Below are 21,865 nucleotides of genomic sequence, written 5' to 3'. Positions count from 1 at the left end.
ATGTTAGAGAGCAAGGGGGTGGTGAAACTGACATTTCTCCGAAGCACTGACATTTTAAATACAATCTTTCCTCTTAAAGATCTCGCTAGGTGGACAGCTCTTCTCTGCTCCGATGCGAAGCCAAAGATACTCGAGAAGCCATCTACTCCTTTTGTTTCCCCAGCTGCCCTCCTCTGTCATCACATACCATTCCTATTTTTGTCCCGCATCTCCTGCTTGGCGGGTCTTCCTGCAGAAGGATAAACATAAAGACACGGACACGGCAGACACAGCGAGGCGGACAGAATCAACTGGAAAGGCAGGGAAGGGAACCATGACCTTGTGTTTTAAACTGGATCTGGACATAAGCACATAAGGCTCCTCCTGCCCCCATCTCAGGCCGAGCCCGTTCTTCCGCGCCCCGCGTAGGTGTGCAAACATACTTCCACCCAAACACCCTCACTCTCCCGCTCAGAAGAAAAGGAGCCTGGGGGGCAGGACCCCGATGAAGCCGAGAGACCCAGCAAGAGGGAGAGAGTGAGGGTGAGAATCCTTGCCTCTATCTGTCGGCTCAGACCACGAGCTCCTTCACAGCACCTGTTACTGACTTCAGAAAGAAAAGACACAACGAACAGTGAGCAACACCTGACGGGAAAATGAAAACGAAAGCAACTGCAACAATACCATGAAACGAAAAGGGAGCCCCAAAGCAGCCACACGGATAGGCCTCATTTCCATCCTGGCCAGCCAAGTCAGAGAGCAGGGATGAGCGGGACCGGACAGACAGGGGACGCCCTGTCCCCAGGGAAGGAGAAGCAAAGGAATAATCCAAAGGCGGTGAGAGGCTCTGACCTTTGCGGTGGGTCGGGGACATGGGTGGGAAGATGGAGAGGCGGTGGATTTGTTGCTGTTGTTGGTTTGTACTGAATTAAATACTTTGTAAAGTGGGTGTTTCCTCCACTCTGTTCGGTTGGTCAAGACTCTGCCCTTTCAGTCCGCGGCCGGGGCCTGGGTCGGGTGAGGTTCCTGGGGCTGGGCCCCTGCCTCTGCGGGGGCTGCTCACCCGGAGAGGGGGGCGAAGCGCCCTTCTCTCAGGAGGAGTCCGGGGCCTGCGCTGCGGAGGCCCCGCGCTGTGGCTCAGAACCCCCTGATGTAGCAGTAGGCCTCCAGCGTGGCAAAGAGTATGTAGAGGAGCCACAGGCTCACAAAGAGCCACGTTGTGGCCAGCTTGCAGCCACGAGGGCCGCCCAGCTCCCCGCCCAGGTGGGGCCGCCGACGGTACAGGAGCACACTGACGCACACGAACGCGAAGATGGTGAAGAGGGTGACGGAGAAGGCCAGCGTGCCGGCGGACACGTAGAACTCCTGTCCCTGCAGGGCCCAGTAGATGGCGGCCACGGACCAGGCCAGGCCGATGCCCAGGAAGACGTTGATGGCGTTGCTGCCCGTGACGTTGCCGATGGAGGCATCTGAGTACATATCCTGGATGGCAGCGGCTTTGCTGGCAAACATATCTGGAAAAGGGCAGAGAGAGCAGGAGCTGGAAGGAGCCTGAGACGCGGAGGGCCCACCTGTGTGTCCAGAAGGCTGAGCTCAGGAAGGAGAGGCAAGGGCTCTGTCATGAACAGGCTGTGTGGCCTTGGACAAGTTACCTCACTTCTCTGGGCTTCAGGTTCCTCATCTGCTGGAGTGTGAAAGGTCCCTAAGGGCCTGCTGGTGCTGATATTTACTGAGTGGGCTTGCTGTTCCTTTGGGGTTATTTTTTTAGTAAGGGGAGTTTGCTATCCCACCATCTCCCCCAGGCAACCTTGGCCTCCTGGGAAGCTGCTTTGTGTAGATGCCTGATTATAACCATCACGTGGGGCATTCTCACGGAACACAGTCGTGACCCGATGCCCCCCGACTCAGCAGTGTGTTAGGTGCTGGATTTACGGGGACAGAGGACATGCCAGGGAACCGTGAGGTATGGGCTCAAAGAAGACAGGGCTCTGCCTTTGTAGTTAGTATGTGGGGCACAGAGCCCCTCAAGCTGTTTGACTTCAGATGCTGGCATGGATTGTAGGCATTGGAAGGACTGTCAGGGACATCTAGCCACCCTTTTACTTCACAGGTAAGGAAAATAAGGGTCAAGGAATCTACCCAAGGTCACATGGGAAATTAACAAGACATTTGGCCCTAAAAACCTCATGGAAGGGTCCTCTGTCTATCGTCATCCTTCATCCAGAGAGTTTCAGGCCAAGCCACGAAATCAGCGAAGCGCACCATCACATAACCTTTTTCAAGCCCCTAATGCTGCCAGCTGCTCCCTGGACCAACTGCAAGGACTTGGAAGTGCCCCAAGCTCCCTCCTTGCCCGCCTGTCCCAGCTTGCCTCCTTGTTGCCAATTTTCTCAGATCTCCTAGAGAAAACCTCTTGCCTTTTCTTGCCTATGACCTTGATTTTTCACCTCTGATCCTCTGCACTTTCTTCCCACATGTGTTCCTTTTCCCCTGTGATAGTTCTTCTCCTTCCCCTCTGATGGTTCCAGTCCCCGGAGGCCCGGAGAACAGAGATCACAGGGCATCTCCTCCACAAAGCCTTCCATGGATCATCTGTCTAATTTCCCACCACCCAACACATTTCCAGGAGAGCCAAATCTCTTGCATCACTAATGTAGACATAATCCCACTGCTCTGTGCTGGGGCTTGGGGAAGAGGTTTTCCTGGAGGGTGATGTCAATTTAGCTACCCTCCAAAAGGATGTGTTCTCTCAGTCCGGGAAGGGGTTCCCTAGGTCCAGCCAGCAGGGTCCTGTCTGATGGGACTCAGCCGAACCCGCTTGTCAGAGGATGCTCTCTCTTCCTTGCTGTGGCGGTGGGGAGGCACCCTGGCAGGAGTTCAGGTTCAGATGCCTTGGACACCCAACTGAACCAAGTAAGAAGCCGAAGCTAACACAGCCCTCTGCCTACTAACTGCTCCTTGTCATTCCAGCCCAGCTTCCATAAGCCTCTCTTGGAAGCCATCCCTGATCCAGCCCAGGCCCCCTGTTTTATGCTTGCACAGCACCTCTACTTGCCCTTCATTGGTTGGTTTCAACCGAGATGGTTTCAATTGCAGTAGCTGAGTGCGGTTTCTGTCACTAGCTGACGGACTCCACTCAGAGAGGGGAGCACGTCTGCCCTGCCTCGGGCTCAGTAAATATTTGTCTAATGAATGAATAAATTCATGCCTGTTCCTGTTCGCCTTTGGGTGTTTATAAGAGAAAAAAAGAAGGTGTAATTCATCACATGCAAGGACAACAGCTCACTAAAGCTGCCTCTCCTGTGCCGCCAGGAGACACTTTGTACCCCACAGGTGTCCCTCGAAGGGAGGAGGCCAAGAATGCTTGGAAACGTTTCGAACGTGGCATCTTCAACTGGGCCAAACTTCTATCTCAGAGACTGCCAGAGGGAAATGGAAGAAGAGCAGAATCTATGTTCTTTGAATTACGTTGTTTGCGGCGCTCCTACAACGTGGAGGTTAAGAGAGTGGACCACTTACATGGGCAGTTGACTTAACTCTGTGCGCTGCAGTTTTCTCATCCGTCACGTGGGGATGACAACTATGTCTAGTAAATAGGGTTTTGGTGAGCATCACAGGGATAAAACATGTCAACTGCTTAGCATACACAGTGGGTGACACATCAGAAGTACTCAAGAAACGTTAGCCCTCGTTGGCAATATCATCAGGAATTCCTTTGACTTTTGTGCACCTTAGGGGGCAGAGGCTCTGTTAAGCTCAGATCTGAGACAGCAAGGAAGATAATGAGGCAAAGTGTAGGGGTCACCTGACCCTGGTAATATCCTCTTTGCAAACCCGAGCACCCCTCACTCTTACCTGGCACAGAGGTGCCGAATGCCACAAACACAACAGCCGTGACTGAGTCCTTGAGGCCAATGGTGCAGCCGAAGTGGGAGGCCAGGTCCCCGATTATGGCTGTGAGCATGCCAATGATGAGAATGGACACAACGAAGCAGGCCCAGCCATGGCAGTACTCTGTGGGGGGCACGCAGGCAAACAGCACCTTCCAGAAGACCGTCAGAAAGTGCATGACGTAGTCAAAGCAGGATGGCAGCCTCTCCTCTCCTGACTCGTCCTCATCCTCGTCCCCTGCTGGAGACAAGAGAAAACAGGCCCAGGAGAGGGCAGCAAGGTCGGATCCCCACTCATGAGGAAGTCGAGTCAACCGACATGACAAGCATTACTGGCTGGCAGGAGACCTCAGCTCTCTCCTGAGGAGTGGTGTGGGCCAGGGCACGGGCACCAGAAAACAGCTGGGAAACGGGACCTGAGTTGGGGTGCCCCACTGGTCAATGTGAATGCAGGGCACCGCGGGAGACTGGGAAACAGAGGACAGGGGAATAGGGAGAAAAGGGAGAGAGAGAGAAAGAGACTGGGGGAAGAACACAGGAGGGCCAAGGCAATGAAGGAGAGGAGGGTGGAGCCAGCTGCATCAGGTTGCCTGCGTGAAGAACAGCGACATCAGCTGTGTGTCCCCTCTTCGCTGGACTGCTGCAATAACCTCGTGGTTCTGGTTGTTATCCGTCCCCAGAGGGGCGGCTGTCATTCCAGATCATGCAGGCGTACCAGAGAGCCCGCGCCATCCTCCAAATATCCCATGGGACAGAGCAGGCATGGGCCCCATGGTCCTTGCCAGGAAATGTGGGCAGAGTTGCCCATTCAGCAGTCTGGGAGAAGAGGATGCGCTGAGGCACGCTGGCACCTTGTCCAGGGCAACCTCTGTAAGGTTTTGACACCATCGGAGGAAGCTGGGTTGTGAAAGAGCAGGAGTTAGGACACTTGAGTTCCAGTCACAGCTTTGCCAGGAAGAGCATCCATAAGCTGGGAGTAAATCACCTCTTGTTTCTGAACCTCAGTTCCCCCGTCTGAGAAAGGAGGGGGTTACATGACGTGGCCTATACTCTGTTTATTGTCTCTGTAGGGTCAAAGCAAGGTCACCAGAGAGGAAACTGGGAGTATCTGAAGCGGGCGACATGAAAAGTGGGGCAGCCGCGGCCACAGCCACCCTGTCATCCTGGCTGTACTTCTGCTCTGGCTCTGGGGCCTTAGGGATATGACCCTGTGGGTTGTTGCTATGACAGCAAAGCCTCACGAAAGCAGACAAGGCTGGTGGAGCTGGGCAGTACAAGGGGGCCTTGGTGATGCCAGGAGGCGCTATTGGCGGTGGCGGTGAGACCTTGCCTGGGACCCTGGCTGTGCTGTGGGCCACCACTGAGGGAATCTGTCAGTACATGCCAAAGGAGAGGTCTGGAATCATCCAGGGTGGAGGTCTGTCAGAAATCAAGGCATAGATTTTACAAACTCCGGACCCCCACATGTCTAATCAGAAGATTCCCCTATTTTACAGAAAAGGAGGACCAAAGTAATGAGAGGAAGTAATAATGGAAACAGGATTTTAATCAGTTTGTGTTGGTACCAGATGCCATCATTCTATTTACTTTGCTGAGAAAGGTCGAAATGGTTCCTTTTTTGAATGAGGGAATTGTGGTTCAGGGAGGATAACTTGTTCCAGGTCACACAGTGGAGCCAGGATTTGAAACCAGAAATAGCCATGCTTTTTTAGCTACCCCATGATTCTTTTCCAAAGTGACCCAGTGAAACAGGCGAACATCAAGGACTAGAGCTGGGGCACAGAAGCCTTCCCAGAAATTGGTAGCTGCTGATGGGGCTGTGTTCTCCCTTCTCTGGTGTTGCCTGCTTCTCCCAGTGAGGCTAGTGCCCGTCTTGAGACCCTCTTACCTGCACTGACAGTGATGGCCTCCATGAACTGGTCCCTCCAGGAATGGGTCCCCACAACCATGGCCAGGTTTGTCTTCTTGATCAGTTTGTCCACCGTATTCTGTCAGGGAGAGAAAAACTTGGAATCATGAGATTAGAACGCTCAGAACTGTTGAAGAGTCTGGTGCTTCAAGGGAATGGAAAATGTCTTGCATTCCAGGCATGTCTACATGGATTCTCAAAGTAATGGCCTTGGATGATATCTGCTGGGTCAGTCTTTCCACTTCCCTTTTCTTTGGTTGTGATGACGGATATTGGATACTTAGAGCAATACAGTAGAGCGTAACGGTAATGAGATCAATAAACTGTGCCCCGGAGCAGAAAATTTTAGAATTTCTGTTTTTAAAATGCAGTTAACAATAGTGATAATACATCCAGGGGCTTTATAGCCCATTTATTCTATATGTTGTTTCCTCCCAATATTCCTAGGATCTAAATGGCCAGCACTATTCATTCCATGTTACAAATGGGGAGACTGGCCCTGGGTGGTTAAATGATTTGTTCAGTTTCAACTTCACACATTCAGTGGTGAAACTGGAACAGAACTTCTATCTCCCACCACATTACCCTATTATTCAATTTGAGCTCACTTATAGCCTGACCTTGAACTCAAAGGACTCTTCAATGATGACCTCTAGTTTGGGGTGTTCGCCCAGTACTGGCTTTCCCATTTCTGCTATCCTCTTGGCCTCCTCTTCCTCCACAGTCAGCTTCCTGTCTGTCACCTCTGCAACAAAACAAAATCAGACTAGCTTTAGCACATTCGCCACTCCCTAGGAGTCTAAAGGTCAGAGTGTGAGGCATGGGTAGTGGGCACAAAGCAAACTGCTCTTGAGAATGGGTCCTTTGTGTACTTTTTAGTGACTCTTTCTACACCATGCTGAACATTTTATAGCCATCAGACCATGAGAGGGTCCCTTTCAGGCCTGGGATAAACATTCCTATTTCCATTTTATACCTGGGTGAGCAACCTGACCCAAAGACCTTCGGAGAAACAGCACCTAGTAAAGTCACCATGTCATCTGGTGAGATATTGGAGAGTTGGGAACAAAAGGCTTTAACAGTTTTGAATTACTGGGCCTGACCGTTCAACTACTTAATGTAAAAATTCTTGGGGGTCAGAACCACACGTTAATCCAAAGGGTATATCTACTGGTTCCCATTAACATCTGTTTCCAACACCACTGGGGTTGTGCCCTCTATAAAGGAGAAAGGAGGAATATCTACACTCCATACAAGTGAATGTCATCCTCATAATGAGAACTTGGGAAGATTTCCTGAAAGATTTCATGATTTTCCAATGAAAGATCCCCAGGATTTCTGTAGGAACCAGGCCCATTTCTTCTGGAACAGAAATACTTGTTCAATCAAAACCCAAAGGAAGCTCTTCCTTTACTTTCTTTTGAGGCATTCCCTGTATCCCTCAGCATCTTGACTCATTTACCAGTGGTCCCTTCTCATGTTGAATGGTGGGAAAAATTTTCCACTTCAGCTGGTGAGTCCATTTTGAGACCACTTCACCATGAAGACATGTTTTCTGGATTAGAGTGAAATAGAGATTGAATCTTTTTATTCCCCTTTGATTAGGAAATTGCTCTTGGCAGCCTGTTTCTTTCAGAGATCATTTCAACATCTTTCCTTCCAAGTCCACATTCTTACATGCAATTAATTCTTTTATTGAGTTCCTTAATTGCTTTCATTCCACACAGTGAATCTCCTACAGAAATCCTTTGGTCCTTGGATAATATCAAGGACAAAGTGGGTCAGAGGCCAGGGAGGTCTTCTTTTCTCTCTAACTTGGGAATCGCTGAAGCGTAGGGACAGGTGAGACTCGAGCTCTTGAAGTTGCAAGGAAAGGAATTCACCAGAAAGACGATAAGCCAAGAGTATAAGTTACCAGAGAGGCTGTTTTACATAAGGATTTTCTTAGTTGTTGTGAATGAAGATGGTAAGAAAGTATGTGGACGATTCCTGAGCTGGCTGTTTTACTCAGTGCTTCTGGCAACAAACACAGAAGGCAATCCCAAAATGTTTGGGAGCTGTCCGTGGTGCTGTCCTCCCGGTAGTGTTGGTGACGGCTTTCGGAAGCAATTATTTCTCCAGGATCAATGTCCTGTCTATTTCTAAGTAAACAGACACCCTCTAGCAGCCTGATTTTATTCAATTCATTGATTCTGAGTTTTTAATGAGTTAATTATGAAGGTAAATCTGGGTGCATCCAGGGTTCTGGCTATGAAGTCAGTGATCCTAGAAGCCAGACTGCAAGCCACTCTGAGAAAAAGCCTTTAGGAAAAGACTTACAGATTCTTTAAAACCATGGGTACTTTTTTTCCCTCGACTTTACATTTTGGCACCATATCACAATGGCTATCCTAGCAGTGACCGCATTATTCTATTCCTCCCTCCCCAATTCCCCCATGTCATACTTTACATGTGCCACAAGAACTTTATTATACCAATATAATGAGCTCTCCAGTGACATATAAATGTACCTGTCTAACCCCTTGTCTAGCTATCAATCTGGCACTACATCCATCTGGCAGGATATTGATCTACCTACTGACCTGTCCACCCCTGTGGTGATAGTCAGTTTTTCCATCTGGCTTTTTGCAAAAATCTCTTTGACAAATACCAATCCTTTATCTTTGGCTCTCCCATAGCTCCACAGAGGTACTCCATATAGATCGGTTAAGTGATTGATTCACATGCCTTTAAATCAACTCTGATTTAGTGTCTTGGTTTGGTAGTAATTCCTGCCTTTTCCTATTTTTATAATTATCATTCCTTTACATTTAAATTAATTTCTTGAGAGAGTGATAAGTCTCAAATCTAAAAGACCATAATGATTCTGATAATTTGTTGATGTAATTACTGAGAATTTCAAGTGAAGAGAATAAATGATAGGTGATTTTGACATTTGGGCTGACTGAACAAACTCTCAGATCTCAGAAAAGGGGGAGGGGGAAGAGAGAGAGAGTGATAGAGAGAGAATATGAATAGGATGAAAGATCGAACAAATATTGGAGGAACAAAGAGCTTGCCAGGCCAGACAAGAATAGATGTTGTGAATGCTCTACAGGCATCCTCAGGAAGAAATGGGGCGATGTAACTAATGCCCTCACTCCCAGGTTCCTGACCTGGGCGGGGTAGCTCAGAACGAAGCGTATCTACTCTCCATCTTTCACCACCAGGCATTGTGAACCATGTTTGCCTGTCCACCCAGGAAAATTGAAACAAGAATTGGAGATTTACCCTGAATTTTAAGTCTAACCACGGGCTCCTAAATGAAAAGTTTACAGACTGAAAGATCTAGAAAGTGACACCTTCTTTTCCCATTTCAGTTTCTACTGGTATTTTAACAAATATGTTAAAAGTACAAGAAAGCCTAAATTAAATCACAAACTTTGTTGTGTGCGTATGTGTGTGGTTGGCGGTGGGGGTGCACAGAAGCAAGAGTTGTAACAAAGAAGCTCAAACACCTTCTCAGGCAAGAAGGTAAGTGGAGAAGTAACTCCCAATGCCATGGCATTAATACCCTGGGGGAATAGTGGAAAATATGGAGTCAGAGGTAGTTCTTATCCTGCTGGTCTAGAGAGGAAGCAAGTGGCCAAGGAAGCTAGAGTCATTTTTTTTCCAGAAAGTAAAAATGTAGGGGTTTCCCTATTTATATTGTTATTCTTGTATAAGGCTGCCAAGAAGGCAAATGTCCTTACTATATACACTGCCCCTTCTCAAAACCAGGCTGCAGCCTGTATGTAATTTTGAATACTAGCGAATTCTGTAAGTTGTTTTGCTTCTCAAATGCTCTTAAAAATTTTTTGCATGCTCAAAGAACTGATGAAATTTAAAATGTTATCTTAACTTACATTCAGACATCTGGTATAGCTCACGCTGTCTATACTGAGAGTTAGAGTATTACTGATATGCTGGAAATGCTTGTCTATCTGCTCGTGAAGTTGGATGTTGTTTATGATCTGATTCCACTGATGCAAGCATGCTCTCAAAGAAGGTGTATGTCCTACAATAGAACCTAGATTCTGCATGCGAATATGTCCACAGTAAATTCTCCAAGATTTCTATTTTCAGCCAGATAATTGTCCCCACCACCCATCATATCCTAATTCTTCTTCTTGTTCACAGCACCTGTGACTTCAAGGGTAAATGACAAATGAACCAAAGTTCTAGCAATTTAGGTCTCAGCTGTAATGAGATGCAACATTTCCAGGATCAGTAAAATTCCAGATTCTTTAAAAAGTGTGTTTCATGTTCTCACAGCAGCTCCTGGTTGTTTTTCCCCGGTTCCCTCAAGATCAGAGTATTTTCTTTCAAATCCCATCATGACCCTATCCGCTCCTGCCCCACAACATGAGATGACAGATGATTAAGACTCAGAAGTCTTGACCCACTATCTCTTTGGTAAGTTTCAACTCTCTTCCTGGTCCTAGAGAAGACCAGCTATGCCTTTACCCACATCCGCTGACAAAAGTGGTGCTCAGTGAATTGTCAACTTCCTCACAATTACTTCAAGTAGGGAAATAAACCTCTCAGTCCTTAGGAGAACTTGTTAGGTTAGCTCGAGCCCGCAGTTCCTATTAAATAAATCAAAGGACATTGGTCTTAAACTAAATAATGGCACTGGCAAGAAGTAGAAAAGATGGGGCAAGACACCTCTTACCTGGAGACAACAGGAGCGCTGTTTGCAAATGGATACCAGACAAGGGGAAGAAAGAAAAGGAAAGAGCATTAAGGTCCCATCTTGAAAGTGTCCCCAGGCTTTGTGGTTGCAGCAGTATAAGGAAAGCAGTGAGCTTAGTGGGTGAGAGCTCTGCAGCCACATGCAAAAGGCAGCATTTGGAGCATGCGCAACAGCAGCAGCAGCAAGAGGTATGAGCCACTGGAGGGACTGCTGAGCACCAGAGCCCTGCAGCCTGACTTTCCCCCCGGACCTTCCCTGTAACTCCTGGGGACAAGGGAAAAAGCAATGAGGATGGGAGGACCATTTGAGTGGAGCAGGGACAGAGTTGGTCATTCATGATCTTCTAAGGAATCAGGTTATTATATCAGGTTATCAGGCTATCATATTGTATCATATCATATACCATGTCATATCATATCTGTGAAGGAATGAGAATCCAGTTACCAGGAAAACTGTAGAGGTCGCAACCTTGCCAGCGTAGCTGGCTTGTCAGTGGAGAATATGACCCTGGGGCTTGAACAGGAGTTCAGCGTGGGCAGTGGCATAAAATAGTGAACAGTGCTCGGTCCCGCGGCTTCTATCCCTAACCTTATAATCAGATCATGCTTAGCTTCTCAGGGACTGTAACATTTCCATGGCCACAAATAGCTTCCTAGCTACCACACTGGCCAGAACTTTTGAGTTCCCCTCAAAGAATGACCTAGTGAAAAGCTAAGTTCTGCAGAGTATTTTTTTGAATGGTTTATCTTTTTATAGATACAGCCTGGAGGTTAGGGCCAGGGACTCCTACCATTTGTATCACCTGTGCCCAGCAAAGTCACTGCAACTAGGAGGTGTTCAATAAAGCTTTGTTTTTTGCCACATATTTTGGCAATTGTAATAGATCCAGTGGTGCTGCCTCTCTGGATGCTGGTCTTTTTGTTCCAGAAAGGACAGGCTAAACCAGAGTCATACTGAAAGCTACTTGTAGATGAAAGATGACAAATAGCAAGGCCCCTACATGGACTGGGAAGCTGGGTTAGACGTACCTAACACAGGGCATCCCTAGCCCCTGGACTGTACTTATGTTAAAAAATTCTTGTGACATACCACATTTTCATCTCATTGGTGTCTTAGCACAGCCCCACACTCCCTAGCTCTTATCAAATAAAAGTCTGGGCACATCCTACCACATAGTCTTGGTACAGCTGGTGACTGATGGTGCTGAGGAAGGAGTGGGGGTGGTGTCTGTGAATTGTTTCCTCTAAAAATCTCTAGGAAGGCAACTCAGGTCTATGATCCATCATCGCACAGTTGCAACCACTGAAGACACATGTGGATCAAGAATCTCTACAGTACATAAACAGGGCCAACAGGTCGACTTTCTGCTTTCTCCCATATGGAAGTCCAAGGGAGTAATTGATGAGTGAATCTCCTTGCTATATTGAGATAGATAGAAGGATGACAGATAGATAGATAGATAGATAGCAAGAAAGCTTGTTCATTCTGCTCCTTCTATGGATCTGCATGGAAGAGCCTCTCCTGGCCCCCAAGTTCCAGTGGAAACCAGAAACCTGAACACATTAGTGTACCCATGTTGGCAAGACAAGGGGTAGCTCTTCCAAAAAGGTCCCTGATGCCCTGGTTTTCACTCAGATGTCCCTCCCGACACCAGGCTCATCTCTACCACAGTGAGAGGGCTTGCAGTCAGCTAGAGTTGTACTACTCTCTGGTCATTGTCTACATGATTTGAGACTTTCCATTTAGCAGTTATAGATGGGTCAGCAAGATCCAGATAGGCCAATTCTGAGTGACATAATACCTCCAGGGTGTTTTTCCTGCTGCTGATGATGAGGGAATCTGCAGCTGAACTTTCCCCTGTATTGATCCCCAGGGTCAGGTGAGCATCATTTATCCCTGCTCACATACCCCAGGGACATACAGGAAATAGCATAGTTCTGTGAGTAATTGGAAGCATCTGGGCAGCTTGTCAGGGTGAGCCCATTGATGTGGTAAGAGGGGGCACGAACAGGCCCTATGACTGGGGGAGAATGCTATCCTTTCCACATGAGGCTTTCAGTGTCCAGGCCCAACAGCCTTGACCATGCTGCTCAGTGTTGATCTCAGATGCCTACTTCTGGACTCGGGTGTTTACTCTATGCCAGGGCAACCGTGTTTCCTATTCATCCTCCCTTTTCCCCTACTCTAGCTCATCTAGAGCATTTAATTTCACCTCTCAAGTCTGTTTTGTTTGCCAAGAATAGAATCTGCTATTTCAAATACAGGCTTTTTTTTTTTTTTTGTAATGCAATTGTCATTTTGACCATGCAAAGTCTATGCTGTTCTGAATGCCTGAGACTCTCCCATGCAGCAGTGATAATGAAAAGCAATTTCTACTGTACAGCTTCTCACACTGAGAACACCAGGGAATTCTGAAAATCAGGATGGGTTTTCATTTGATTCTGAGTCTAGACAATCAAGTTGTATGACCTTTTACCTTATGGTCTAATGCCAAAATATGGGAAAATCTGAAGAAACTGAAATTAGACAAGAGACCACGTCTGGAAATGCACATATTTCCTATTGGCATCTTCCATTTTGGCATCTTGGTCACTGGGAAGATCTGGAGGATACCTGCCTGCTCACCTACTCCCTCTCCAGGACTAAGCTCCACTAAGCCTTTGCTGACATCTCGTTGGACAAAGAGCCCAGTTCAGAAAAGGGGGTGGGGGTGGTGGAAGAGTCTCAAATGGAGAGTAGACAAAGGCATTTTTGCATTTGGCTGAGTCTCTTGAAGAGCACAAGGTGTATCTTGGGTCACTCTCTGTCCTGCTGTTGATCAGGGTTTATTAGGGAGGCAGAAAAGAAAAGCCTCTTTAATGGTGGAATAAAGTCATGGGTGGACTTGTAACCCATTCTTCTTGTCTGGAGCCACTGCCTTCTTTCCAGCTACCCTGATCATTTTGTGCTGCTTTCATTTGTACCTAAGTAGCAGAGACTGTGGAAATTGATTAAGCTAGTTTACAATGGCCTTAGATGTCTGCTGCATCTAACCAATCATGAAGATGCAGCAGACATCTAAGGCCATTGTAAACTAGCTTACAATGGATACAAGGGAGGTGGGAATGAGGTAGGGCAGGTGTTGAGACGATTTCTGAGAATATTCTCAGCGGTAGTAACTGGAGGATCGGCAGGAACATAATCTAAGCAATGGAACTAGAGATTTTTTTTTTCCTGCACTCTGGAAGCCAGGTTCATGGCGACATCTTATCAGGTGGCGAGGGGAAGATGAGTAATGGAAGATGGAGATGGCTTTTGTCTCTAGAACACTAGGCATATCCAGACCTGGGTGGACATAGAACTGGTCAGATTTGCAGAGAGAGTCCCCGGAAGACAGTGAAACTGATCAATCATACCTGTCGATAGCCTTCAGGAGTACAGTTGCTGGATTTCTTAGCAACTGTCCTTGAATGAAAGGCTTTATGCTGCTCTCTGTCATGTGAATATGAAATAACTGAAGAATAATCATCCTTTTTTGAAAAACAAGTGGGTCTCACTGTTCCATCTTCCGTGAGGGTCCCAGAAGCATACCTCTTCTGAAGGGGAGTGTGAAAGTCCTTCTCTTGGTATTTCCCAAGAGCACCCTTTTCCATTCCCACATAGATTCCTCCAACACTTCTGAAGTAGTGGTTTCCAATCATTTTCTTCAAGGGAGGAAATCTTTCCTTACATCTTCCTTGGTTGCAACATAATCAGTCCCTGAGTAATGGAGCCCTAGCAGGTATTCCAAGATGCATGTCTTGAGGAAGAGAGAAGATGAGGCCACTTCTCTGGTGTGGGATGAGGGTTATCTTGGGATCTGGGTGACATGCCTATTTGCAGATGCCAAGCAAAGGCAGACTCCTGTGGGCCGTATTGCTTCTCAGGGATCAACACCAACTACACCATTTAGAGGCCCTTCTAATAGAAAACCCATTGAGTCAACACTCTGGGTCTGCTCAATGTCATTCCTTTTCCGAGGCCTTCTGGCTAGGGAGATTCCCATACCTGGAATTACTTCCTTCTTTTTGCAGACTCTCAATTTTCTGCTTTAGGGATTGCACTGTCCTCAAGTAGTCTAAATAAAGTTCTCTACCTTGGGCTAGGAATAGAGGTGGAATGAGACGGGATGGATATCAAGTGGAGGAAGAATAGTTCAGGACTCCAGATTGTATGACCACCTCAGAAGCCAGCTGTCTCTCAGAGAGGTCTCAGAAGCTGTGGGCTCTGACAATTGGTATACCCTTTCATACCATGGTCTCCCCAACTGTGAAATAGTCAGATAAAACACTTACCTCCATGAAGGGCAGAGGGGCCTATGAACCCCTCTGCAAGTGAATAACCTGCCAAGCACTCAAGGAAGGTTGGGGAATGCAGCAGAAAACTGTCAAAGCATCATTGCAACATGGGCCCCAGCCCCCAGCCCAGACCCTTCCCCATTCAATCCAGGCTTGAGGGTAAGGGGTGGGAGGGGAAGAAGGCAGGGAAGGGGCACAGACATGCATGGCATCACATTCCTTTCTTTTTCTTCTCCTCCCCACCCACCAAGGAGTTTCCACATTTACAGGTTACATGTATGTGTGGGGGCTATGGGGGAGAGTGCAGGGGACAGTGGTGATCAGATCATTGGAGCACAAGGCGGAAGGAAGTAACTCAGTAGGGTAATGAGGAGTTCAGGCTGCAGCGCTGTCCAGAAGGTGGGAAAGGAGGACTTGGTAATCAGCTAAGGCTAAGAAGGCAGAGATGACACCGAAACAGGGTGAGAGCGAGAATACAGGAGGGAAAAGAATAAAAAAGTCCATTGGTCAAAAAGAGGAAAAAGGAAAAGGGAAGAAAATGGGGGGAGAAAAATAGAGTTGCTTTTTGCTGCTGTTGCTTTTCAGTTAAATTTTTTTTATCTTTCTTTTTGTTGTTGTCGTTTTATTTTGTTTTGTTTTTTAAAGAATCTCACACCTGATATTCCACGTTCCATCCATTTCGGTTCACCAAGGACAATGAAGAAATTCTCTTGCCTTTCGTATTCCTCCTCATCTACTATTTTAACCCTTATGGTTTTCCTGTAGGGACAACAAGAGAGAGAGTGTGTCGACTGGGTCGGTAGGTTGGTTTGTCATTTGGAGCACAGCCTTTAAAATCATTCCCCATCACTCCTGGTACATGCAGCCCAGTCCCGCCATGGTGGCATTTGACGGGACTATGGTGGATTGTATATTTCTCATATAAAAAAAATGGTCTCAGCTTTTCTTGTCTCCTTGGTCGTAGTTGTCCTTCTGGGTATGAAGGAAAGGGAGCCAGGGGACAAGGAAAAGTGGGCAAAGGAAGGGTTCCAGGGGGACAGGAGGGAAAGGGGAAGGACAAAGGGGGTGATGGTGGGAAGGAGTCAGTTTAGATCCTGCTGATAGTTAGTAGGAGGTGAGTCAGGCAGCGCATTCCATTGGGTGTCACATGGTAACTGGCATTTCTTTGGGAAGCAGGTAAATTACCGGCCCATTGGAAATGATTCTTCTACAACAGGAAATGTGTCAACAGTGCCTAGCTGGGGTCTCGTTTTCCTTCCTTGTGTCTATACTCACTTCTTATGTGAGCCTCATAAAGAAAATTTTAAAGTATTTATGAGGAAGGGAAACGAGAGAGAGAGACAGCGAGAGAGAGAAAGGAAGGCAGAATTCTATTATCTTTGTCATTCTTTACCTCAGGGCTTCAGTGGTGGGAACTAAAATAAGTATGTATTAACTACAATATGATATAGGACTGCTTTAATATTTATGGCTGATGCACTCCTGGGAAAATGTAAAGAAAATGATAGAAGTCATCAAATTCTAAATCACCTTTATACTTCTATCACATAGGGTGATATGTCCCAAGGCTGGCTTCCTTAAATGCTGATTATCTGGGCTCTGGGGGAAAAGGTGATGGAGGTTCCGATTCATTTCTGGGTTATCTCAACAAAGCATGTTGTCTTTTAAAAACAAATCATTCAGGGAAGCAAAGTTTCCTTGAAAATCACTCCCCTCCGAAGACTGGCATGACGCTGGTTCAGCCCTGCTGTCATGGGAGAAGTTGCTATGGGGCCTGGATTATCCCCATCTTGGTCCTTCATGGAACCACAGTGGGGTTGGCGGGCCTCAGTAGTGAGCCATGATTTTTCTTTTCCCATCTTGGTCCTTCATGGAACCACAGTGGGGTTGGTGGGCCTCAGTAGTGAGCCATGATTTTTCTTTTCTGCTTGCTTTGTTTTTGGCCTGGGACCTAAATGCTCTCTAAAGGGCAAAGAGGTGCTAACAAACAATAACCTAAGATGTCTAATCAGAGCCTCTGATGTTCCCCTTCCATTCTGAAGACGTGCTCAGCTTTGCCATCTATAAAGTGGTAGACTGATCTGAGATGGTTTGTTGAACACAATATTTGGTGTGTTTGTGTTTTGTGTGTGCGTGTTTCACAAGTACATTTTCGGTCACCCTTTTTGGTACTATTTTGGGACACCTTTACATACCTTGCTGAGTAGACAAAAGACAAAGCTAAATGACTAACAAGAAGAATTTTCTAGGAACCTCTCTCTAGGCCCTAAATATGGGAACCTCTGGCTGTCTAAGAAATAGGAGCCTGGCAGTTTTTCCCCTGCAGGGACTCCGCTGTGGGTTGGAAATGGGGTGCTCTATGACCAAGGGCATGGCCTGGAGGGACACGATTGATGGCCCTGCCAGGGAAGGAATGCTTCCCCGAATACTGGCCCCTCCCCTCTACATAGATGGTCTGTCCAGAAGAGGATGTTCTGACCTGCCCATTGGAAGTCCGGGATATGTGTGTGGTCATTTACATTGAAGTCAAAGGCTCCATCTACTGTGAGAAATCCTGTGATCTTTTGGGAAAGCTTCCACTCAAGTCAGAATCCCCTCTCCCACTATTCTAGCTCGTCTGCCACCATACCTGGATGCTCTTTGCAGGGAAAACAGAGTCCAACAGGTAGGCCTGCGACCTAGACCTGGAGCTCAAACCTGTACTTTCAGCTCAATCAAGGTCAGAGAGAGAAACACACCTTGACAAAAGGACTATGGTGAAAAGGATGGCTCCTAAGGGCTGCTTTGGGGAATGGGATGAACCACAAATAGAACCCAAGTCCAAATACATTGATTCTCAATGTCTGCCCATGGACATCTGTGCTGAGCATCTGGGCCAGTTTCTCAAGTGCTGCCCTCCTGCTGGTGCTGTGCTATATGGTCTTTTTCTTTCCCATATATAAAGCCATCCAGGAGAAGCAGAGAGCCGCACATATAATACTCTGGGCTCTGGCTGACTTTCTCTCTCTCTCTCACCACTCTCTGTTTTCCCCCATATCCATTTCCCCATCCCACAAAAACTACCACCGACTCTTGAACATCCTTCTTATGGATACCATGTGACAGGCTGGCAGGTGTTAGGACAGAGCTAGGATCAGAGAGAGGAGAGGGAGAGGTGGAAAGAAAGGAAAAGAGAGAACAAGAAAGAAAACAAAGGAACGTGAACCAGAGAGGTAGAAGAAAGGGGAAGAGAAGACAAACGGATTGGAGACAGGAAGAACCAGAAGAGGAGGGAAGAGAAGAATGTTAACGTTAGTGTGGAGGACAGGGTACTACACCTTTCTGAAAACTCATATCCACCATGCGGGGGCCCATCATCTCAATGAAGTAATTCTTGTTTTTCTCATACGCCTCATCATCAATTACCTTGATGTGAATTGTTTTGCTGTGGATGGAAAAATAAGTATCATAAGCAAGGAGCACAGTGGGGGGCCAGCCAGCTGGGAGAAGGAACAGGAAGAGAATGAAAACAGTGAAAAGATCCAGAAAGGTCAAAGTGTGTCCCCAACACCACGAGGGCACAGAGGAGAGGGGCTGCCCCAGACCCCCTTCCAGGTTCACTGGGCTCCTCTTAAGCTTTGTGTGGCTTCGTGGCATGGTCAGACTCGAAGACTGGAATGTCAAAAGTTTTGGGTTTTAATCCGAGATATGCCACATAACCCTGGACAAATAACGTAACTGATACACAAACAGGCTAAATAATGCTTACAGCATCCCAGGGCAGTCGTCAGAGCACTGAATTAAAGATATATCACAGCTCAAGCACTTAGGTCCTCTGTAGTGTTTGTTTCCTTAGCCCTCTTGCTTTGAGGACAAGAGAGAATTTTTTTTTTAAGTTTTTGACTTTTGAAATGAGCAGGTGTTGCTCTGAAAGGTTCATGTTATAGAAAGGACACAGATGGGGGGCACGTTGGCCTGTGGGAGTCTTGCCTGGAAATAGAAGGACTTTTCCCTTTCTCTGTGGCAGTGACTACCACGGGGAAGCCAGGAGGGCCATGTGGCTCAAGTCACGCATTCTGGTAATTCATAACTGGGTGCAGAAACTACAAGGCTACCTGCAAATGAACGCTGCCGCCCCAGGGATGCGCTGACTGGATCACATTAACTCTAGGACGCTCCGAATCACGGCTGCCTTATAAATCCTACAGTGATTTTGTGACTAACACAATTATATTGTTTTTATGTTAAAAGACGTTTCATTAATTTAAACATTGAAAAATATAAACCAATTTTAGTAGTCCTGATTTGCATTTTTCTCTTTTCTTTTCTCTCCCTCCCCCTTCCTTCCTTCCTTCCTTCCTTCCTTCCCTGTTTCTCTCTTTTTCTTTCTTTCTTTCTTTCTTTCTTTCTTTCTTTCTTTCTTTCTTTCTTTCTTTTCTTTCTTTCTTTCTTTTCTATTACTAAAAGCTTTAAAAACAAAGATGGACCTGGGCCTCTCCCAACCTTTGCTTAATAATGGGGACATTTCAGGACCAGACTCCACCTGAGGCCTTTCGCAGAGGGTATGGGACACTGGTGGAGGGGCGCACATGTAGCTGAGTCTCCCCTCAGCAGCGGGATGAAGGGATGCACACAGGAGCCCCTGGGCATGCGCTCTCTCAGACTTGGGGGGCCCGAGGCCTGCCCTTTGTTGAGGAGGCTGAGGCCTTCAGCACCTGCCTTTATTTTCATATAAAGTAGGAATATCTTTATACTCTGACTTGGGACAACCTCTCTGCTCTCCCAAGCTTTCCTGAGTCACTGTTAAGAGTGCTGGATGTCTACAGAGCTTCCTCTGTCCACATTGTGGATCCTACAGAAACAAATGTAGGTCTGTCGTTCCTGAAGTGAATTAATAGCAGTTACTAATACATCCTGGCCCCCGCCAGCCCACTGTTTCAAAATCAAAGACTCCAAACCCACACCCATCCCTATCCCATACAATCCTGGCTAGCCACCACAGAAAGCATGAACGTTCAAGCTCTGAGAGGCCTCTTTGGCCTTTCTTCCTTGAGAGCAGCGGCACTGGTACTAGAGACGAGGACCTGAGATCAAATCCAGCCTCCAATTCTCACTAGCTGGGTGACCTTGGACAACTTGCTAAGGTTCTTCAAGTCTCATACGTAAAGCAGAGTACGAATATCTACTTCAGAGCGTTCTTTTTTTTTTATATGAAATTTATTGTCAAACTGGTTTCCATACAACACCCTGTGCTCATCCCAACAGGTGCCCTCCTCCATGCCCATCACCCACTTTCCCCTCCCTCCCACCCTGATAACGCATGTGAAGTGCTTGGTGGGGTGCATGATCCTTAGTGTTTACTAAATAGCAACTATTATTCCTTAAAAGTAATATGACCCTAATTTGGCATCTGAAAGTATTATATCTCCAATCATTAAGGCAGAAAATAAGGGGAAATCAATACATAGAACTGGTGACCCAAGACATGGTACAGGTTGGAAACAGAAGTCAGGTCAAGAAAGGACTGGCTAATACAGGATGATCGACCCTAAATGAGCTCGTAGAGGGGCTTGTAATGTTAAGGGTGAGAGCATAGATACTGACTCACATTTTTCAAATTGTGGCCTTGTCAACAACAAGCTCTGGGCTGGACAGACCACATGTCATAAGACATTGTGCTTGTGATTTTTAGTGAACGGACAAATAGAATAAGAGATGCCATTGACAACTCAGTGGAAGACAGGGCAATGAGGACAGACATTAGTGGTGGCATAAGGAAGTGAGGGTAGCTGGCTGGGGCCACTGGCTGGAGGTACGTGTAGTGAGGGGAGGAGACGGGGTGTGAGACTCCCTCACTCAGATCAGTCACGGGGAAGGCATCACATCTGTTTGGAGTTAAGGCGTTACCTTGCCTGGAAGCATGAGAAATCCCTTCCAGCTCTAGAAAACCAAGTAAGCTTTCGGTTCTGCCCAACCCAAATGAAGCCACAAGAACATTTAAACTGAGTGAGAATCACCAGCCAGGTCTTGAGTTCTCTTTCCAGGCGTGTTCTTCCTCATTTCAGTCAACAGCAACATCGTCTATCCAAACCTGGGATCACCCCTGATCCCTTCCTTTTCCTCACCCTTCCCTCTCGACCCCACCTCAACCCTAATACACCTGCCACCATCTTTCCCTCTGCTACCAAGACCTAGAGCAAAACAACATTGCCTCTCCCTTGAACTTGGTAATAGCCTCCTAAGAGAGATCCCTGCCTTTGCCGCTTCCTTCAATTCCTAACCCCACAACAACCCAGGATTGTCCATTAAAAATGCAATCTGGGGGCGCCTGGGTGGCTCAGTCAGTTAAGCGGCCGACTTCGGCTCAGGTCATGATCTCATGGTCCGTGAGTTCAAGCCCCACGTCGGGCTCTGTCCAGCTCAGAGCCTGGAGCCTGTTTCAGATTCTGTGTCTCCCTCTCTCTGACCCTCCCCTGTTCATGCTCTGTCTCTCCCTGTCTCAAAAATAAATAAAAACGTTAAAAAAAAAATTAAAAAAAATGCAATCTGAGTCCCATCACACCCCTGTAATTGGAATAAATACAAAGTCCTTATCATGGTCTATAGTATCTTAGATCATCAGCTGCTGGTGACCTCAATGATTCCATTCATAACGTTCTCCCCTTGCTTGTGAGACCCAGATACACTGGTCTTTCTTCCTGTTCCTTCAATTTTTAAAAAAAATTTCTACGTGTATTTATATTTGAGGGGGGACAAGGGGCAGAAAAAGACAGAGACAGAATCCAAAGCAGGCTGTGGGCTCTGAGCTGTCAGCACAGAGCCCGATGCAGAGCTCAAACTCACAAGCCGTGAGATCACGACCTGACCTGAAGTTGGATGCTTAACCAACTGAGCCACCCAGGTGCCCCTGCTTCTGTTCCTTAAATCAAGCCCCTTCCCACTTTGGGCATCGTCCTTGCTTGTTCTCTGTGCCTGGGTCTGTCCTTACCCTCAACCTTTGGGTCTCCACGTAAGCTTGGAAGGCCTAGGAGAGGCCTTCCACGGCCATGTGACCTTCTTCAGTATCTTTCCTCCCCAT

At 47.1% G+C, this 21,865-nt stretch overlaps 1 protein-coding gene across 8 annotated transcripts in view; it reads right to left on the bottom strand.

The window, feature by feature from the left end:
• Positions 1-1,116: 1,116 nt before the first annotated feature.
• SLC8A3 (solute carrier family 8 member A3) overlaps positions 1,117-21,865 on the bottom strand; it is a 121,614-nt gene continuing 100,865 nt past the window's right edge. The window contains exons 2-8 of one of the 8 annotated variants that reach the window (XM_047079868.1): positions 18,126-18,232; positions 10,483-10,489; positions 7,936-7,970; positions 6,399-6,523; positions 5,758-5,857; positions 3,835-4,110; positions 1,117-1,493 (exon numbers count right to left, since the gene is read on the bottom strand). In XM_047079868.1, coding sequence (XP_046935824.1) covers positions 1,117-1,493; positions 3,835-4,110; positions 5,758-5,857; positions 6,399-6,523; positions 7,936-7,970; positions 10,483-10,489; positions 18,126-18,232 — 1,027 coding nt within the window. Of the gene's footprint in view, positions 1,494-3,834; positions 4,111-5,757; positions 5,858-6,398; positions 6,524-7,935; positions 7,971-10,462; positions 10,490-15,463; positions 15,568-18,125; positions 18,233-21,865 lie in introns of all 8 variants that reach the window. The other 7 variants (XM_047079869.1, XM_047079870.1, XM_047079874.1 and 4 more) reach the window with 7 other exon arrangements.

The sequence above is a fragment of the Lynx rufus genome, unplaced genomic scaffold (genome assembly GCF_022079265.1).
Source record: "Lynx rufus isolate CCGP_SWC_20201006 ecotype Redwood Valley unplaced genomic scaffold, mLynRuf1.p SCAF_17, whole genome shotgun sequence".
NCBI lineage: Eukaryota > Metazoa > Chordata > Mammalia > Carnivora > Felidae > Lynx > Lynx rufus.
This window is presented reverse-complemented; position numbering and strand designations above follow the sequence as displayed.